This window comes from Oncorhynchus tshawytscha, linkage group LG06, assembly GCF_018296145.1.
Source record: "Oncorhynchus tshawytscha isolate Ot180627B linkage group LG06, Otsh_v2.0, whole genome shotgun sequence".
In the NCBI taxonomy this organism is placed as follows: domain Eukaryota; kingdom Metazoa; phylum Chordata; class Actinopteri; order Salmoniformes; family Salmonidae; genus Oncorhynchus; species Oncorhynchus tshawytscha.
In genome coordinates, this window is record NC_056434.1 from 35,697,157 (window position 1) to 35,719,180 (window position 22,024).

The following is a 22,024-nucleotide window of genomic DNA, read 5'->3' on the forward strand; positions in this document are numbered from 1 at the left end:
TGAGTGCAACAAAAAAAAAAGGTGCCAGGCAGAATGTACAGACCTGTCTCAGTCTGCTGCGGGTACTGGTCCACCTCTGGCGCCTCTGACTCTGGCTGGGCTGGAACTTGGGATGATACTGGGACTGGGAGCTGCCCTGTAGACTGGGGTATGTAGGGAACTCCCTGGGGCCCCAGCTGTGCCGTCTGAGGGGGGATGTCGGGTGTCGTCTGCAGGTTGGGCTGTGGTGGCTGCTGGGTGGGCTGTGGCTGGGTGTAGGGGGCAGCCTGTTGGCCTGGCTGGGAGGCCTCTGTGCCGGGCTGCTGCTGTAGAATTAGTTGTTCTTGTTGTCGTGGACCCTGCTCCTCCTCCAGCCTCCTCTTCTCCTGCTCCTCTCTCACCTTCAATATCATAACATCAAGTTCACCTCAGTTTAATTCATTTGATTGCAATATTATAAAACTTTACATTCAGGATTCAGAACTAAGATTCCATTGAGCTGGTACAGACCTGTTGCCTCTGCTCCCTCTTTCTGCTGATGAGGGAAACCCTGTCCTTTATGGCCTTGGCCATGGTCTTATGGTCCCCTTCACACACGTAGCCAGACTCCACCTGAGACAGAGACACACACACAGAGAGAGAACAGAACAGGGGACCAGGGAAGTGTTAGGACTTGAAAGATTCCTAAATAATCAGTAAGAATAGACTCCCAAGTGGCACCCTATTCGCTATTGGCCCTGGTCAAAAGTAATGCACTATATAGATAATATGGTGCCGTTAGGGGTGCAGTCAATATCTCTGAAGTGGACATTGTGTCGTCACCCACCATCTCCTGGGCCACGTCCTCTGGGACGTCCTTGCTGAGGTCGAAGGAGAACTCGATGGCCTCGTTTTCCTTGTACTTCCCCTTCAGTTTCTTGACGTCCTCTATCCTCAGCCACAGCTTGATGGCCTCCATCTCCCCATCATCTTCCTCAGCCAGCTCCACACGCACCCCGGTCTCCTCCTGGAAGAAGGCATGGTTCAGCAGGTCCTTTATCGAGTACCTAGGAGAGACGGGAAGAGTAAAATCAACAGAGATATTTTTGACAACAAAAAACCCTTTTAAAGTCTTCTCATTTTGAGAAGGTCCTGGGTGCATGAGTAGGAATACTCTCCCTGCATCCGTGACTCTATAGCTGGACTTCGCAGAAATCACACTGGGTAAGAGTGTCTGCTAAATGAACAGAATGTGAGTGTGAGCTGACCTCTCGTCCTTGTTCTGTCTGATGCATCCCTCGATGATCTCCTTCACCTCAGGGATGGCCACCTTGTCGAAGCTGGCCGGCTTCACCCCCTATAGGACACACACACACACACACACACACACACACACTCCCCAGTCAACAACCCACATATGGTCAACGTAGAAAGATTATTCTTCCGTGATTCTAACTTCCTGGGCCTGTTTTCCCGATAGCGATGGAACTTACGCTTACAAGTGTTTTATGATGCATCTTTCCATCAGAAGATGTAACATGGTTTTCCAAAACACCACACAGAGAAAAGTGCGTCGTTGAGGCCTGTGTTGATATGGATTGGATCGAAAGAAAGGAAGCACTGCTCTCGGATCAGCGTTCTCCCTTTCCAATCTAATCTTAACATTAGAATTATTCCACAATACCGATGACGGATCAGCTCCTAGAGCGATATTATTATCCAAGGCTACAAATATTGATGCGTCTTATTCTAACGCTTAACTATAATAATGCACTAAATCAAGATTTGGTACATCATTGCGCACATGTTACACATGAAATACATGGAGTCAAATAGCTAAAAAGCACACAAATATCTAAATATAACTTAATATCATTCAGATAGACCTGTATTTATCTTTTGATACAGTTCTCGGTTTTCATTTGAAGTTTCTTTATATCATTCACTTGTTATGCAAAGAAATCAGCAACTTTGTATTTGTAGTCACTGTCACACTTGATCTGAAGCTATTGGCGGTCACAGAAAGACAGATAAACATAGATTTGGTGTTTAGCGGAGATCTTCTGTGTATAAAATGACGCGAAAGTGCAAAACTGCATCTAACGACGTACTTAGCTGCTCTGAGGCAGTTGTTAAATAACAAACATTTTCAAGAGCAACTTTTCGTAACAATGGTTTTGGGAAACCGTTCGGAGATTTAGGGATGCACCTACAAAAGGTTCTAACGATGAAAGCAGCCTTAAGATGCTTTTGAGGAACCGGGCACTGGTCTACTCAGGGTTGTGTTCTGGAGGGCACAAGGTTGCAGATAGAAATGATGTGTACAAAGCTGAAATGATTCCATATTCTACATGCCAGAAGTAGGTCTGTCTACATAATATATTTATATCTGAACGTTCTGTGGCATTACCCCGTCACCTCCTAGCAGCACTGTATTAGAACAGAGTATAACCCTTTACTGGGCAGCAGTGCATGCTTTGTGTTAAAACCCATGTAATTTAATGTGATGTACTTGAATGTCCCAAATGTTTTTGTGGGAAAACAACATTGGTGAGGGGAAATAGAGTCACCGGTTACAGTGCTCTCATCTCAGAGCAAGGTTCAGTAACTACAGTGCCCACTGAACCCTGGGCCTGTTTTGAGGGCCACTGATCTAAATTCTACATGTGCATTTAGGAGTTATGGTGACACTCCCACCCTTTGAAGATTAGTGACTAGGGCTGTTACTGGGAGGGAGGGAGAGGAATGTAAATAAGGAAACTGACCATATTTCAAGAGGATTTACTTCTGGGTAACAGAGATTAGCTCTATAGAGACAGCAGGAGACTGCCTGGCTCTACAGAGGTATGGAGGGCTGGATAAGTGCTGTAATCACAGTCACATTAAGACCGCTATGATAGACAGTCATACGTTTGCACAATTCTGTGATAAGTATGTTGTGTATACTGATTCCTGGAATGCAAGTAACTTATCAAGGGAGTTTAACAATGTTTAACTGAGGTAAAAAGGTAACCTGTGTCATAAACAGGGTTGGGAAATTAACACCAACCCTGCCAAATGCGGGTAGATTTTGTAATTGGTGGGTAAGAATGTCTATTTCACCAGCAGGTGATCACACATATATTTGGAATATATACATTTTTTTATCCATATGTTGAAGTTGGTCAAATTGACTAGAAAAGGCTACTAAGTGTGACTTTTTCCTCGAGTTTCTTGGCCAGTTATATCACTTTGTTCACATGCTAGGTTGATTTTTTTGTTAGTTACAGTGAACTCAAATTGTCTGCTGAAATGTTTTATTTCTTCTCATTAGAGACAAGTGCATATCCAAGTTACCACGGTAACAGCCAGTCCCTTAAAGGGGCAGCTGAGCGTTTGTCTCACCTATTGATTGTGCTTGATTCAGTAGGGATATCTCTCCTAAAAGCTTTTATTAATCAACTTTTAGTCATTTCTTATCATTAAAAACTCTAAAATAGTTTAAATTCTACATTTCTACTTAAGCCATATCACTCAGCCTTTTGTAGCAGGTAAGCACTTTGTTGATTTGTGATGTTCAGCTGTAGAACTGTTTACTATCTAAACTTCATCTTTGAACCAATGTATATTAAAAAACACAGGTCACAAACATTATGAAATTAAGCAATATACCCCATTAGTTCTTACTATACTGAACAAAAATAAACTCAAAGTGTTGATCCCATGTTTCATGAGCTGAAATAATATTTCTCAGAAGTTATCCATTTGCACAAAAACCTTATTTCTCTCAAATGTGCACAAATCTGTTAACATCCCTGTCAGTTAGCATTTTATCCTTGGTCAAGATAATACAGCCATCTGACAGGTGTGGCATATCAAGAAGCTGATTAATGGAATCCTGACCTGTTCACCGGATGTGCTACCTGTCCCAGACCTGCTGTTTTCAACTCTCTAGAGACAGCAGGAGTGGTAGAGATACTCTTAATGATCGGCTATGAAAAGCCAACTGACATTTACTCCTGAGGTGCTGACTTGCTGCACCCTCGACAACTACTGTGATTATTATTATTTGACCATGCTGGTCATTTATGAACATTTGAACATCTTGGCCATGTTCTGTTATAATCTCCACCCGGCACAGCCAGAAGAGGACTGGCCACCCATCATAGCCTGGTTCCTCTCTAGGTTTCGGCCTTTCTAGGGAGTTTTTCCTAGCCACCGTGCTTCTACACCTGCATTGCTTGCTGTTCGTGGTTTTAGGCTGGGTTTCTGTACAGCACTTTGAGATATCAGCTGATGTACGAAGGGCTATATAAATACATTTGATTAAAACTCCATGATCATTACATAAATTAACCTTGTGCTGGGGACAATAAAAAGGACCCTTTAAAATGTGCAGTTGTCACATCACAATGCCACAGATGTCTCAAGTTGAGGAAGCGTGAAATTGGCATGCTGACTGCAGGAATGTCCACCAGAGCTGTTGCCAGAGAATTTAATGTTCATTTCTCCACCATATGCTGCCTCCAACATCGTTTTAGAGAATTTGGCAGTACGTCCAACCGACCTCACAAATCGCAGACCACGTGTAACCATGCCAGCCCAGGAGCTCCACATCTGGCTTCTTCACCTGCGGGATCGTCTGGGGCTGAGAAGTATTTCTGTCTGCATTAAAGCCCTTTTGTGGGGGAGAAATTCATTCTGATTTGCTGGGCTTGGCTCCCCAGTGGGTAGGCCTGTGCCCTCCCAGGACCACCCATGGCTGCACCCCAGCCCAGTCATGTAAAATCCATAGATTGGGGCCTAATGCATTTATTTCAATTGACTGATTTCTTTATATGAAATGTAAATCAGTACAATCTTTGAAATTGTTGCATTTATATTTTTGTTCAGTATAGTAATACATTTCTTGTTTTAGGAAAACAGAAAGCATGCTCATCCGCTTATATTTTTGTTGTAATTATGGCAAAAATAATATTGTCTGGTAAAAAAAATCTGAGTGTCTGGTAGATTTAAAAAAACATCTACCTGCGACAGTGGCTGGTGGACCAAAAAGTGAATTTCCCACCATGGTCGTGCAGCGCTCACGGAAGTGAGAAGGTGTACCTACTACCTCCCAGTGTAGTTGATGAACAACTGTGATCATTGAGCGTGGCAGCAGAGATTACATTACTAGAATGGCAATGCTGATTGGTGACAAAATAGGCTCACCTTCCATATCCATTTCTAACCATAAATCATGGAGTATCTATGTCGAGGTGTGTGTTTTATTGCTCCTCCTTTGGATCCAAGCCAAAGACCATTTCCAGTATCAGCCAGAGGGAAATAACAGGACAGTGCAGGACAACAGGGAGAGTGGGAGGACAACAGGGAGAGGGGGGGTGGCAGAGTGGGAGGACAACAGGGAGAGGGAGGGTGGCAGAGTGGGAGGACAACAGGGAGAGGGGGTTGGCAGAGTGGGAGAACAACAGGGTTCATGGAATGAGGGTTGAGGCGGGGGAGACTTACGCTGGTGACTCTGCGGTAGATCTGTGCAGCGTTCTGGCACTCGGAGTATGGGTACTCTGAGGTGGCCATCTCCAGCATGCACATCCCAAAGGCATACACATCCACTGACTCGTCGTACTTCTCCTCATACATCTCAGGCGCCATGAACTCAGGGGTACCTTAAATCAAATACAACCATTCAGAACTCTGTCTCTCTCTCCCTCTCGGAGTGTCACACCCAAAACGCCCCACTTCTCCTCTAACCGAAGAGGAGGAAGAAGAAGAGTGACCCGTCGCCGCTGCCTCCGGGTGAGCAGAGCCTGCGAGAGGAGAGAAAAAGAAAGAGAGAGGGGGGAGGAGGAGAGCAACAAAAAAAAGGGGGAAGCTGGGCTCAGTTAGACTGTAGTGAAAGAGGCACACGTCTCTCAGTGTAAGACCTTGTTATCTGGTGGGGGGGGGTAATACACCTAGTATAGGGGTCTAAAGAAGATGGCTGGTGTACAGAACACACTGTGGGAAAATTGGTGTTAGACACATGTCAGTTCAACTACTGACAGACTGTAGAATTACCCGGTTTACCGTCAGAACCCGGTTAGTGAGTTGAGTGATCAGGGGCTTCAATATGGCAGAGAAGGGGCATGAATTGTAAGACTAGCTATGGAAATAACTTGTGTCAAGACCTTACCTTTCACAAACAAACACTCAAACATAACCCGTTTCATACAAACGTACCTTTAAGTAGGCTGACTTACCTGTCCTCATTGACCTGGGGAGTAAGGTGTTACGGTGAGGGCCCGAGAGAAGCAGATCTCATAGCTAGTTAATGAAACAGTGTGTGGCTGGACACCAGCCGTATTCAAATAGCAGATACTCTGCTTTCAATCTTCTGAGGGTCTTACACAGAAAAACTCAAGATGGATATTTGAAATGAATAGGTTTTTGTAAGATGTGTGTCACAGTGCACTCGCACACTTACCAGGCCCATAACAATAGTCACTTACCAGCAGTACCCTACTTATTCCTTTACTGCAGCATGGAGCACATCTGAGGCTACAGCCTACAGTACAAAACATGCCCGAGAATGAAAGAAAAAAAAAAGAAAAAAGGTCTGATAAAGGAGAAGTGGGTAGGGGGGGGCTTTCCAGACAGAAAAAGAAGCAGACATTCTCTCTGCTCCTAAAATAGTTTAAAAGACAGAAACACTGACAAAAACCTGCGGGAGCAAACCCTTAAAAAAAAGAGAGACAAACGGGAAATGTTATTGGCATCATTGGCAAACAGACCACATATTTCCAAACCACAGAGCAAAGACCAGTCTGAGACAGAACATAGAACCAGTGGCCATACCTGTTGCCCTGGTCTGGCTAGCCTGACGGTTAAGGCATGACAGGTGGATTGAGATTCATATTTCACCGAGAGATTGGAGGCGCTACTTACTCTTAGTAGGAGCCTGACACAGCAAACTTTCACTTTATGGAGGAAAAAGTCTATCTAATCGATTCTGTCACTGAGTAACCAGCCCCAGCGGACTCACTGACATGACAGTGTGTGTAAAGAAAGGGTTTGTGGGTCTCCCCATGACCTGGCCTCCGCTTGTGCTGTGGTTTGATTAGAGAGCTGAAACATTGTGGTCTGTTTTCCAACCACATTGTCAAAAAAAAAGAAAGAAAGATGATCAGAAACAAAAACCTACACCCCCCAAATCAAACCCTTCATAACCTCAAGGTCAACCACAGTATAAGAACCTTACACAAGACATCCCTTTGGAGTGTAGCGAGGAGGAAAGCAGGGCACAGTAAAAGGAAGTGGGTGATATTGGAGTCGTACCTATGACACTCTTGGCGAAAGATGACCTCTTGAGTGTGGCCAATCCCAGGTCTCCTATCTTGACGGAGCCTGTGGGGCCGGTGATGAAGATGTTGTCACACTTCAGGTCCCTGTGAATGATGGGAGGGGCTCGGGTGTGGAGAAAGTGAAGGCCCTTCAGGATCTGCCTACACCAGCTCCTCAGAACCTTAATCTTCATCACCTTGAAACGCTTCAGATACCTACAGAACAGGACAGATATAGGGTTAAAGATGGATGTCACACATCCATCCTCATTACAATTCACTGACTCAGGAACCTAGTGCAGACAGTTTCATTATGACCATCGTTGAGAAAGAACACACAGAAGAGAGCAACACCATTTGCATGACGTCCAGCACTGGACTGGTGTTGACGCCTGTGTGTAAGAGTGATACTCACGTTTTCAGTGTTCCGGAGGTCATGAGTTCTGTGACCAGCACAATGCACTTCCTGCCTTTAACGGGGGCCTCCCAGGATTCATAGAAGCGGACAATGTTGGGGTGCTGCAGCCCCTTCAGCATGCCAGCCTCCTCCTTGAACCGCTGCCGTTCCGACTTGGACAGCTTGCGGTCCTATGGTGGGGGGTCATAGGAACATCAGTGTTAGACAGTCAGGAGAGAGAGAATAAACACAGGTCTATGAGAGTAGATTTAGCTTACAGACAATATGGCATATACTCTTTTCATTCAGCAAAGGTCAAAACAACAATGCGAACAGTAGCCTTTTACTAGTATGATGTCAAAGTGAAAGTGGCTCTACGTCGTGGCACAAACATTCATGTTGATGCTTTTTTAAGTGTGGGGATTTGCAATATGAGTGTTTAGCTCACTAAACTTTTGGAAAGAGGGCAAATCCTCAAACATTTCTGTGAGCTTGCTTTCAGTTAGCGAATGCTTGGGACAAAATACATCATCACTTGTTTATTTCAAAGCAGTATAGTGACTGAGTTGGACAAAAGTGCTTGACAGTTCATAAAAAACAAGTACGAATAGACCGACATATATTCATCAAATTACAGTACCAGTCAAAAGTTTGGACACACCTTGTCCTTCAAGGGTTTTTATTTATTTTTTACTATTTTCTACATTGTAGAATAACAGTGAAAACATAAAAACTATGAAATAACATGGAATAATGTAGTAATCAAAGAAGTGTTAAACAAATAAAAACATTTTAGATTTTTTCAAAGTAGCCACCCTTTGACTTGACAGCTTTGCACACGCTTGGCATTCTCTCAAATGTCTTCATGAGGTAGTCACCTGGAATACATTTCAATGCTCCCGAGTGCGCAGCGGTCTAAGGCACTGCATCTCAGTGCTTGAGGCGTCACTACAGACAACCTGGTTTGATTCCAGGCTGTATCACAACCGGCCATGATTGGGTGGCGCACAATTGAACCAGCGTCGTCCAGGTTTAGCCGGTGTAGGCCGTCATTGTAAATAAGAATTTGTTCTTAACTGACTTGCCTAGTTAAATGTTGAATAAAAAAAATAATTAACAGGTGTGCCTTGTTAAAAAGTTCATTTGTGGAATTTATTTCCTTCTTAATGCGTTACAGTCAATCAGTTGTGTTGTGACAAGGTAGGGCTGGTATACAGAAGATGGTCTTTTACCAAATAAGTCTAAGTCTATATTACGGCAAGAACAGCTGAAATAAGCAAAAAACGACAGTCCATCATTACTTTAAGACATGAAGGTCCGTCATTCCGTAAAATTGAAACAACTTTGAAAGTTTCTTCAAGTGCAGTCGCAAAAACCCATCAAGCGCTATGATGAAACTGGCTCTCGTGAGGACCGCCACAGGAAAGGAAGACCCAGAGTTACCTCTGCAGCAGAGGATAAGTTCATTAGAGTTACCAACCTCAGAAATTGCAGTCCAAATAAATGGTCAGAGTTCAAGTAACAGACACATCTCAACATCAACTGTTGAGGAGACTGCGTGAATCATGGTCAAATTGCTGCAAAGAAACCACTACTGAAGGACACCAATAAGAAGAGAGTTAATAAGAAGAAAGACAAGCAATGGACATTAGACCGGTGGAAATCTATCCTTTGGCCTCCGGGGTGGCGCAGTGGTTAAGGGCGCTGTACTGCAGCGCCAGCTGTGCCATCAGAGTCCCTGGGGTCGCGACCAGGCTCTGTCATAACCGGCAGCGACCGGGAGGTCCGTGGGGCGACGCACAATTGGCCTAGCGTCGCCCGGGTTAGGGAGGGCTTGGTCGGTAGGGGTGTCCTTGTCTCATCGCGCACCAGCGACTCCTGTGGCGGGCTGGGCGCAGTGTGCGCTAACCAAGGTGGCCAGGTGCACGGTGTTTCCTCCGGCGCATTGGTGCGGCTGGCTTCCGGGTTGGATACACGCTGTGTTAAGAAGCAGTGCGGCTTGGTTGGGTTGTGTATCGGAGGACGCATGACTTTCAACCTTAGTCTCTCCCGAGCCCGTACGGGGGTTGTAGTGATGAGACAAGATAGTAGCTACTACAACAATTGGATACCACGAAATTGGGGAGAAAAAGGGGTAAAATTCAAAAGAAAAAAAAGTAATCTATCCTTTGGTCTGATGAGTCCAATTTTGAGATGTGTTGTTCCAACCGCTGTGTCTTTGTGAGACGCAGAGTAGGTGAACGGATGATCTCCACATGTGTGGAGGAGGAGTGCTTTGCTGGTGACACTGTGATTTATTTAGCATTGAAGGCACACTTAATCAGCATGGCTACCACAGCATTCTGCAGCGATACGCCATTCTATCTGGTTTGCGCTTAGTGGGACTATCATTTATTTTTCAACAGAACAATGATCCAACACACCTCCAGGCTGTGTAAGGACTATTTGACCAAAAAGGAGAATGGTGGAGTGATGCATCAGATGACCTGACATTCACTATCACCCAACCTCAACCCAATTGAGATGGTTTGGGATGAGTTGGATCGCAGAGTGAAGGAAAATCAGCTAACAAGTGCTCAGCATATGTGGGATGGTTGAAAAATAATTTCAGGTGAAGGTGGTTGAGATAATGACAAAAGTGTGCAGAGCTGTCATTAAGGCAAAAGGTGGCTACTTGAAGAATCTAAAATATATTTGGATTTGTTTAACTTCTCTAGGGTAGGGGGCAGCATTTGGAATTTTGGATGAAAAGCGTACCCATATTAAACTGCCTTCTACTCAGGCCCAGAAGTTAGGATATGCATATAATTGGTAGATTTGGATAGAAAACACCAACACTGTTAAAATAGTTTCTGCAACTATAACAGAACTGATTAGGCAGATGAAAACCTGAGAATAATCCATTCAGGGAGTAGAATTTTTGTTTGTAGTTTTCTATTTAATGCCATTACAGAATCCATGGACTTAGGACTCAAATTGCAGTTCCTATGCCTTCCACTAGATGTCAACAGTCTTTAGAAATTGTTTCAGGCTTGTATTCTGAAAAATTAGGGAGTAAGAGCAGTCTGAATGAGTGGACCCTGCTGTGTCACAGAGCTTTTTCATGAGCGAGACCAAGCGAGTGCCTTTCTTGTTTACCTTTTATATTGACGACGTTATTGTCCGGTTGAAATATTATTGATTATTTAGGCTAAAAACAACCTGAGGATTGAATATAAACATCATTTGACATGTTTCTATGAACTTTACGGATACAATTTGGATTTTTGGATATAAAGAGACTTTATCGAACAAAAGGAACATTTACTGAATAAATGAATGTCTTCTGAGTGCAACCATATGAAGATTATCAAAGGTAGGTGATACATTTTCTCTCTTTTTCTGACTTGTGCAACTCTTCTACTTGGCTGGTTACGGTTTGTAATGATTTGTCTAATGGGCGATGTTCTCAAATAATCGTAAGGTATGCTTTCGCCGTAAAGCATTTACGGCGAAAGCACACCTTGCGATTATGTTAGGTCAGCACCTAGCCACAGAAAAACATACAGCCATTTTCCAAAGAAGGAGAGGTGTCACAAAAGTAAATAGCGTTATAAATATTCACTTACCTTTGATGATCTTCATCGGAATGCACTCCCAGGAATCCCAATTCCACAATAAATGTTTTGTTCGATAAAGTCTATCATTTATGTCCAAATACCTCCTTTTTGTTCGCGCGCTTAGCCCAGTAAAGTTATTACAGTTCGTAGATACTAGAGGTCGACCGATTAAATCGGAATGGCCGATTTCAAGTTTTCATAACAATCGGAAATCGCTATTTTTGGGTGCCGATTTAATTATATATATATATTTTTACACCTTTATTTAATCTTTATTTAACTAGGCAAGTCAGTTTAGAACACATTCTTATTTTCAATGATGGCCTAGGAACGGTGGGTTAACTGCCTCGTTCAGGGGCAGAAAGACAGTTCACCATGTCAGCTCGGGGGATCCAATCTTGCAACCTTACAGTTAACTAGTCCAACGCAATAACAACCTGCTTCTCTCTCGTTGCACTCCACAAGGAGACTGCCTGCTATGCAAATGCAGTAAGCCAAGGTAAGTTGCAAGCTAGCATTAAACTTATCTTATAAAAAACAATCAATCATAATCACTAGTTAACTACACCTGGTTGATGATATTACTATATATATATTATCTAGCGTGTCCTGTGTTGCATATAATCTGACTGAGCATACAAGTATCTAAGTATCTGACTGAGCGGTGGTAGGCAGAAGCAGGCGCGTAAACATTCATTCAAACAGCACTCTTGTGCGTTTTGTCAGCAGCTCTTCGTTGTGCGTCAAGCATTGCGCTGTTTATGACTTCAAACCTATCAACTCCCGAGATGAGGCTGGTGTGACCGAAGTGAAATGACTGGCTAGTTAGCGCGCGCTAATAGCGTTTCAAACATCACTCGCTCTGAGCCTTGGGGTGGTTGTTTCCCTTGCTCTGCATGGGTAACGCTGCTTCGTTGTGGTGGCTGTTGTTGTGTTGCTGGTTCAATCCCAGGGAGGAGCGAGGAGAGGGGCGGAAGCTATACTGTTACACTGGAAATACTAAAGTGCCTATAAGAACATCCAATAGTCAAAGGTTAATGAAATACAAATGGTATAGAGGGAAATAGTCCTATAATAACTATAACCTAAAACTTCTTACCTGGGAATATTGAAGACTCATGTTAAAAGGAACCACCAGCTTTCATATGTTCTCATGTTCTGAGCAAGGAACTGAAACGTTAGCTTTCTTACATAGCACATATTGCACTTTTACGTTCTTCTCCAACACTTTGTTTTTGCATTATTTAAACCAAATTGAACATGTTTCATTATTTATTTGAGGCTGAATTGATTTTATTTATGTATTATATTAAGTTAAAATAAGTGTTAATTCAGTATTGTTGTATTTGTAATAGTGACAATTACATTTTTGTAAATTATTTTTATTTTATTTTTTAAAATTAAATCGGCATCGGCGTTGAAAAAAATCATAATCGGCCGACCTCTAGTAGAAACATGTCAAACTATGTATAGAATCAATCTTTAGGAAGTTATCATAAATCTTCAATAATGTTTAAACCGGACAATTCCTTTGTCTTTAGAACTGAAAAGGACCGCAGCTACCTCTCACGGACACGCGCATGATTTAGCTCATGGCATTCTGCCTGACACCGGACTCAAACAGCTCTCATTCTCTCCCCCTTCACAGTAGAAGCCTGAAACAAGGTTCTAAAGACTGTTGACATCTAGTGGAAGCCGTAGGAAGTGCAATATGACCCCATAGACACTGTATATTCGATAGGCAATGACTTAAACTACAAACCTCAGATTTCCCACTTTCTGGTTGGATTTTTTCTCAGGTGTTTGCCTGCCATATGAGTTCTGTTATACTCACAAACATCATTCAAACAGTTTTAGAAAATTCAGAGTGTTTTATTTCCAAATCTACTAATAATATGCATATATTAGCTTCTGGGCCTGAGTAGCCAGCAGTTTACTCTGGGCACCTTATTCACCCAAGATACTCAATACCGCCCCCCCAGCCATAAGAAGTTAAAGACATGCTCAGTTAGTCAAATTTCTGCCCTGCTAGAGCTGCCCCGGTCAAGTGTATGTGCTGTTAATGTGAAGTGGAAGCATCTAGGAGCATTACCGGCTCAGACGCGACATTGTAGACCACACAAGTTCACAGAACGGGACCACCGAGTGCTGAAGTGTGTAAAAACAGTTTATCCTCGGTTGCAACACTCAGAGTTCCAAACTACCTCTGGAAGCAACGTCAGCACAAGAACTGTTCGTCAGGAACTACATGAAATGGGTTTCCATGGCCGAGTAGCCGCACAAAAGCCAAAGATCACCATGCGCAATGCCAAGCGTTGGCTGGAGTGGTGTAAAGCCTATCGCCATTGGACTCTGGAGCAGTGAAAAATGTGTTCTCTGGAGTGATGAATCATGCTTCACCATCTGGCAGTCCGACGGAAGAATCTGGGTTTGGCGGATGCCAGGAGAATGCAACCTGCCCCAATGCATAGTGCCCACTGTAAAGTTTGGTGGAGGAGGAATAATGGTCTGGGGCTGTTTTTCATGGTTCGAGCTAGGCCCCTTAGTCCAGTGAAGGGAAATCTTAACGCTACAGCATACAATGACATTCTAGACAATTCTCTGCTTCCAACTTTGTGGCAACAGTTTGGGGAAGGCCCTTTCCTGTTTCAGCATCACAATGCCCCCGTGCACAAAGCAAGGTCCATACAGAAATGGTTTGTCGAGATCGATGTGGAAGAACTTGACTGGCCTGCACAGAGCCCTGTCCTCAACCCATCGAACACGTTTGGGATGATATGAAATGCCGACTGTGAGACAGGCCTAATCGCCCAACATCAGTGCCCGACCTCACAAATGCTCATGGCTGAATGGAAGCATGTTCCAACATCTAGTGGAAAGCCTTCCCAGAAGAGTGGAGGCTGTTATAGCAGCAAAGTGGGGCCCAACTCCATATTAATGTCCATGATTTTGGAATGAGATGTTCAACGAGCAGGTGTCCACATACTTTTGGTCATTTAGAGTAGCTGCACATATGGAATGTAGCATGCCATTTTCGGAGATCACTTGGCTGGTGTGTGCTACTTTAAGAACTACTGGCTAAAAAGTATACAAAAGTACTGGGAGAGTCACTTTAAACTTTAATATAATTTGATGTAAATATATAGGCAGAGGTAAAACTGAAATAACTTTCACACTATCAAACAATTGTACGCGCACACACACGGACGTAGGACCTTGCGCCTGTTCTCTCTGGCATGGGGCAGTGACATGAGGAATGTGTGCAGCTTTGGCATACTTTCCCACCAAACTGAAAACAAAAAGGGCCAAAGCGTGACTGAGCGAGTGACGAAAGTGGAAACGTGAAAAACCTCATTCTTCCTGTCTACTAACCAAATCCCCTCAGTCTACCATCGCAAATCATACATAACATATAACATTTCTCATCGGTAGGGACGGGAGTTTCTTGGTCAGGTCAAGTGTTTAAAAAAAAAAACTGCTGGCTCTACTCAGACAACAGCCAAAGCTAGCCTACCACAAAAAAAACTATACAGCTTCAAACAACTATCTGAAACAATAGATTGCTGATAAAGAGTTCAAGACAGATTAAGTAGGCCACACTCACTACTATACCTAGGCTTCTCATAGTGCACTCTTATCCAAACACACAGAGCTCTGTCCGGTAACATTCAACAGGTGGCCAGCATAAAGCCCTGACAGAATATCAAGTACAAGTAAAATCAGATACCTTCATGCATTTGTAGACTATAACTCTTTGGAACACTTTATGATCGCCAACGCCTTCATTCTTGGACCAGTAAAAGTCAACAATAATCAAAACCTTTTCTTAAGAGGGCCAGCAAATAAATTCTAACTAAAAAGTCTAATTTCACTTCGACAATAGGCCTATTTAAATACTAAAACAGGGGTAAAAGGCAACAGAGCTTGTGCACAGGCCTGAGGCCTTTATGCCTCAGTCTCAGTGTTGCCAGATACACTGCTAGGCCTAGATCTGCTCTCTGATCTGCTAAAAGTGCCAACCCAGACCAGAGACCAGACCACAATATGAAACAACATCAGTGCAAGATCTGGCAAGTGGCCAGGTTGTCCAGGAAACGCTCCCTATTGTGAGTGTGAGTGAGAGAGAAAGAGAGAGAGACAGGGAGCTTTCCACTGTCAGACTGACATCTGACTGCATTTAGAAAGGAACTGAGCTGCTCTGGGGCTTTGGTCTGACTGTTACGTGTTGGGTGTCTTTGGGGCTGTGGTTACTAGGGAGGGGGTTTTGGAGGACAGGGAGGTGGAAGGATGAGGATTCTTTGGACAAAGGCAGGTTTTTTTTTTTTTTTTTTTTGGGGGGGTACACACAGGGATGAGGGGTGACATGGAACCAGAATATATTTCAGGAGGAGGGGTGACCCAGAGCCTGGATAAGGGCTGAGGTTGAGTCAGGGGCGAGGGGGTGCTTGCTTTGCTCTCTAACTAACTGACCTAGTTTCAGTTCATCTGTTGTGCCCATGGCATGGGCCAGCAGTTCCCCTTACCTTTTCTCTTCCCGTTCTGTAGTGCATATGGAGACATTTGCGGTTCGATACCATGGTTGTGCGCAATTCTGAATTTTGGAATCAACTCATATTCAACTCATGAGTTGAAATTCGAATTGAATTGGCCAGGATGTAAACGTTCACAGGACAAAGACCCTAAGCACACAGCCAAGACAACGCAGGAGGGGCTTTGGGACAAGTCTGAATGTCCTTGAGTGGCCCAGCCAGAGCCTGGACTTGAAACTGATCTCTGGAGAGACCTGAAAATAGCTGTGCAGCGACACTCCCCATCCAACCTGACACGAGCTTGAGATGATCTGCAGAGAAGAATGGGAGAAACTCCCCAAATACAGGTGTGCCAAGCTTGTAGTGTCATACCCAAGAAGACAAGGCTGTAATCGCTGCTAAAGGTGCTTCAACAAAGTACTGAGTAAAGGGAATTCTTTCTGAATGCACTGTATATATATCCGTAGATATTGACAGTCTTAAAAATAACAATGTTAACGATAACCTTACGTTTTTAAAGAATCGGTTGATTAAATAAATTAAACCATTCAATTATTTATAACATTACAAGTAATTTCCTAAATTAAGATGTATACCAATCTTATTTATATAAATAGCCTTTGTTCTCTTATTCCATACTTTTGGCCTGGTGTGAACATTTTAACAGCAGCTGTAAAAATCTGTTGTTCTGCCCCCGAGCAAGGCAGTTAACCCACTGTTCCCCAGGCGCCGAAGACGTGGATGTCGATTAAGGCAGCCCCCTCACATCTCTGTGATTCAGAGGGGTTGGGTTAAATGTGGAAGACACATTCAGTTAAATAAATTCAGTTGGACAACTGACTAGGTATCCCCATTTCCCTATGTTTTTATAGAAGCAGCAATTGAAACCCAAAGTGTGTTAACTGAAATGCTGAGAGTTTTTTAAATATTTTTTTTATTTAAAATCCCAAATAAATAGAACATATTGTTGATGTAATAAAACATGACATTAAAATCAGTCACGACAGGGTCAGAAATGTTGTGACAAAAACCATGTGCCTACACTTAATTCAAACCACTCCGCCCCATTCTGTGTTTACATGTGTTCACCATTCCACAACTGCTTCACTGGCTGACTCCAAACACCGTTCACTGCAACGGACTGGTCTAACACACCATTCCCTTACGGTAATTAAAACAGTTCATTACAACAGTTTAACACTAGGAACTCCTCTGACATTGTCATCTCAAAAATAGCATCTATGGAGTATAAAGCAGAACCTTATTAGGCAAGTTATGTATTTCACACTTACAAAGCAACGCAAACTACTTCCTGCATTAACCTGAGCTTGGACATCTGTTACTGACAAGTCCCCCTTAGCTTGTCACATACAAGCAACAAAAGACACTCCATGTAGTAACAACCATGTAGTAACACTGCACATTACATGGTCACGAGAGATCACTGGCTACAAAAGATGCTAGCAATAATATATACTACATTTCTGTTCAAAACATCTTATGCATGTTTATAATTAGCTTATATCACACATGCTCATAGCTTAAAACTGAGCATTTCCGTTATTTTGTTGTGGCTGAACAACTACAGATGTCTGAGTAAAACAATAACAAAAGAGGAATAACATCCATACCACAATACCGGGCTGTTTGCAAATGCGTCATTGGTTACTTATTTACATACCAGTAATGTTACTGCTGATATTTACAAAGAAGTGCCAATTTAACTGAGTGATACTAGTGTCCTAATCACAATGTTACACGATTATATCCTCTTAGTATGAATAGATTGTTTTTATACATCCTTAGAAAATAGTGTTAGGTTCAAGTTCTGTGTAGGAGAAATGTAATTACAGTGCACTCGGAAAGTATTCAGACCCCTTCCCTTTATCCAGTTACGTTACAGCCTTATTCTAAAATGGTTTAAACATTTTTTCCCCCATCAATCAATCTACACACAATACCCCATAATGACAAAGTGAAAATGCACTGTATTTACTGGACTGCAGGAATGTGTACTCCCACTACCTCAAAGCCTCTCCTGACTGATAAGGTGATCTGCACGAAGAAGTACGGAGAAATCCTGGGTGATGGAAAAGTACATCTTTGTGGCAGGTGGATGCATCCTGTCAGTAACAGTGGATAGAGCCATAGTTACTAAATCCGAGGGGATAAAGCCCCAATTTATGAATATGATGGGAATGAGAGACGTTGTGTAGATCTGGTGAGTTCATTGAACCAATACATTTGTGACGGAGAAGTCCGTCACTGGCCGCAGGCAGAGTTTGGTACACTAACAGGCTGACTACACCGCTCGAGTCGCGTGCGATGCAAAATAAATTTAGAAATCTATATTATTCAATAATGGCACCCACACTGCTCGCGAGCGTCTGTGTTGCCAAGAGCTAAAATAGAAGTCAGTTTTATTTGTGATGCAGATCACGCTGCAAGTCCTTCCTCTCCCATCTCCTCGTTAGTTTATGGAAGCAGATACCCACGTGCCTTCTCCAAAATACCCACATGGGTAAATGAAAGACGAACGAGGTCAGTGGCGGTAATGCACCTAATTTATGATTTTCCCATAATGTCAAGCAAGGAGGCACTGAGTTTGAAGGTAGGCCTTGAAATACATCCACAGGCACACCTCCAATTGACTCAAATGATGTCAATTAGCCTATCAGAAGCTTCTAAAGCCATGACATAATTTTCCGGAATTTTCCAAGCTGTTTAAAGGCACAGTCAACTTAGTGTATGTAAACTTCTGACCCACTAGAATTGTGACAGAGTGAATTATAAGTGAAATAATCTGTCTGTAAACATTTGTTGGAATGATTACTTGTGTCATGCTCAAAGTAAATGTCCTAACTGACTTGCCAAAACTGTAGTTTGTTTACAAGAAATTTGTGGAGTGGTTGAAAAACGATTTTAAGTGACTCCAACCTAAGTGTATGTGAACTTCAACTGTATGTATACTACTGAAAGTAGAAGAAAGTGAGTTTGGAGCAGAAAGAAAGGAAATGGAAAGATTCATGTTACTCATGGTTTATCAATTGAAGTCAAGTGTAATGAGTATTGACAGTATAGTTCCCAATATGTTATTAGTAGCTTTCAGCAAACACTCTAATAACGCAATATTTTAGTAATTTGAAGCGAAGGTTCTCATACAAGGTCACATGATGAATACAAGTGTTGACAGCATCTGCAGTCTATTGATATGCTCCCATTACATGAAATTGTCCCAAATTAAATTAAACCGATCCAAAGAAATGGTCTGTGAAACTAAAAAAAAGCTGATAATCCAGCACAGATTTCTTATTTGATCTCCCAGGAACAGAAAGTACAGAACTCAAGCCATACGTCAATGCAACAGGTCTAGACGACAAGATTACCAGTGAAAGAAATTTTTGCACATCTTTCCTACATCCATCGTTTTTTGAATTTTCTAATGCTCCATGACTGTCCAGCTTTAATTTTTGCCCGTAAATGATTGGAGATTACCAAACAAATTTTGTTGGGTCTTCACGAAATGTATAGTAATCTAGACTTTAAAAATGCATTGAGACAATGATCTGTCATTAACATGCCACTCGTGCCGGTATAATACAAGGACAAACGGTGACCATACTGAGAAAAATGTATGCTACAAATTTAAGATGAATGAAGTTCATGTTTGCAGGATATCTCCCTTTCTGTAAATGTGTTGTCTGTTTGTGCTAAATTGAGGGTTGATTGATAGACTCAACGTGAAGTACCCTTTCATAGGGTTTCGGGCATGTCACAAAATGCACGTGTCACTGTCCCAGTAGCAATTGATTTCGGCTGTGGGGCAGTGACAGTTAAATTAAGAACGGGGTCTATTTGACTACCAGTTTTTATTCCATCGTTCTCATCAATGACTATGCCATTGAACGCTTTGACGGAAGGGGGGCGGACAGAGACACGACCCAGTATACCGGACACCAGGGTGTCAAGAAGTGTTTGAGAAGTTTAAACAAACGCTGTGCGAAGTCCCCACTCTGGGAATACCAGATGTAAATAAGGAGTTTGAGATGATTGTACACAAGGATAAGGGACTGATTCGTTCTGATTCGGATGGGAGGGAGAGAGCTGCCCCTGGATTGTGAAGTACAAAGGGAGGGGCGCGTGCGCTACTCAACAGTGATTGAAGGGTGAAAGAGAAACCGGTCTAGTCTATTTGACAATTTCTTGAATTACCTTATGGAATTCCCTTTACTGTTATTTTAAAAGAACGAGAACCAGTTAATAACGTTATTTTACATTCCGGGCATTTTTTACAGTCCCACAACAACGCAAGCAAAGCTTTCACGAACGAACGAAAGCAAAGCTACTCCTACACATTTATGTGCCATCATTCATATTTTGTGCAGAGGTGTCATATGATTTCAGACTTGGCGATGTCATCATACAGGTTGTTTCTGAAACTAATAAAATCTTTGTAAGAATTAAGTCTAAATTTGAGGGTTTCCTTCCTGAGAGAGAAGGCCCTGTTGTACACTCAAGCTACTAACAAGCTACTCTGTCAGTGGTTATACCAACAACAATGATGTATGTAATGGTTAAGTTAGTCACCTGGAAGCTTAGCTAAATATGGTCTAACGGTTTATTGAAACTAGAGGTCAACCGATTGTGAGTTTTCAACGCCTATACCGATTATTGGAGGACCAAAAAAGCAGATACTGATTAAAATCGGCAGATTTTTATTTATTTGTAATAATGACAATTACTCACTTGCTAACATCGGTTTCCTAATTAACATACTTCTTTCAGAAATAAATAGTATAGTTTGTTTACATTTTAGGGTATCTGAGGAGTAAATAGAAACGTATTTTGACTTGTTGAAACAAAGTTTAGGGGTAGATTTTCAGATTCCTTTCTCTGAAAGTTGAATGAGTGGATTACTCATATCGATGGTCGCCAACTAAACTGACTTTTTGGGATGTAAAGAAGGATTTTATCTAAAGACACTACATGTTATAACTGGGACCCTTTGGATGACAAATCAGATGTGGTGTGCAGTCCTCAAACAATCGCATGGCATGTTTTCGCTGTAATAGCTACTGTAAATCAGTCAGTGCAGTTAGATTAACAAGAATTTAAGCTTTCAGTTGACATCAGACACTTATAAATGTTTAAAATCCATAATATTTACAATTATTTATTGAATTACGCGCCCTCCAGTCTCACCGGAAGTTGTCCCGCTAGCGGGACCCCGATCCTTTTGACCGAGCAGTGAGTCAAGAAGCAGTGCGGCGGGCCTCCGGGTGGAGCAGTGGTCTAAGGCACTGCACCGCAGTGCTAGCTGTGCCACCAGAGACTCTGGGTTAGATATACTGGTAAAGTTACCAGATAGATGAAAAAAAAAACACCAGCCACTCAGAATACTTACCAGTCATAATAACATCAAAAACCACAACAAAAAACTACTCGGTTTAGTTTTTCCAGGTCCACTCAAAATCTATTATTTTTTTATTTAAAAAATATATATAATTTGATGTTCCAAGTCCATAACAATGATTAAAACCACATCAGGAGATCACTTTTGAGGCCAGGAGAAGAAAATAAAATATATTTGATGGTACTTGGCATCGCTAACTGGCTACACAAAGTGGTAGACAGGCATTCCCATGCAGTTCTCTTCAGAAAGTTACAAGAACTACAAATCGCTGGTGCATTCTTTACAATATTAAAGAATCTGTGCTCACTTTTTTCTCTAGGGCACTCAAACAATTGCACAGTGAAGCCTATCATTACAACAATTATTATCTGGGCAATTTTTTCCCCCCTGGTCGCACTGGTGCTTCCAAAATAAAATGTTAGGTCCCACAGCAAAATATCAAAGAACACCTAATAGAGCCCTGGTGATACCCATCCTCCGTGACCAGTCTTCACACATCGGCTTTGTCTGGAGCTGGGAGGCTGGAAAGCATGTCTGGTCTATTCTAGTCTGTGAAGGAAGAGATGGGCCTCGGTGTACATGGGGTTGGGGTGGGTGTTGTACACTGCTCAAAAAAATAAAGGGAACACTTAAACAACACAATGTAACTCCAAGTCAATCACACTTCTGTGAAATCAAACTGTCCACTTAGGAAGCAACACTGATTGACAATAAATTTCACATGCGGTTGTGCAAATGGAATAGACAACAGGTGGAAATTATAGACAATTAGCAAGACACCCCCAATAAAGGAGTGGTACTGCAGGTGATAACAGACCACTTCTCAGTTC

At 42.5% G+C, this 22,024-nt stretch overlaps 1 protein-coding gene across 1 annotated transcript in view; it reads right to left on the reverse strand.

The window, feature by feature from the left end:
* The window catches only part of wnk1a (WNK lysine deficient protein kinase 1a), a 51,146-nt gene that overhangs the window by 19,268 nt on the left and 9,854 nt on the right, over positions 1-22,024 (reverse strand). The window contains 7 exon segments of the mRNA XM_042323227.1: positions 44-380; positions 490-591; positions 806-1,025; positions 1,227-1,315; positions 5,446-5,603; positions 7,252-7,472; positions 7,672-7,844. Of these exon segments, the coding sequence (XP_042179161.1) occupies positions 44-380; positions 490-591; positions 806-1,025; positions 1,227-1,315; positions 5,446-5,603; positions 7,252-7,472; positions 7,672-7,844 (1,300 nt within the window).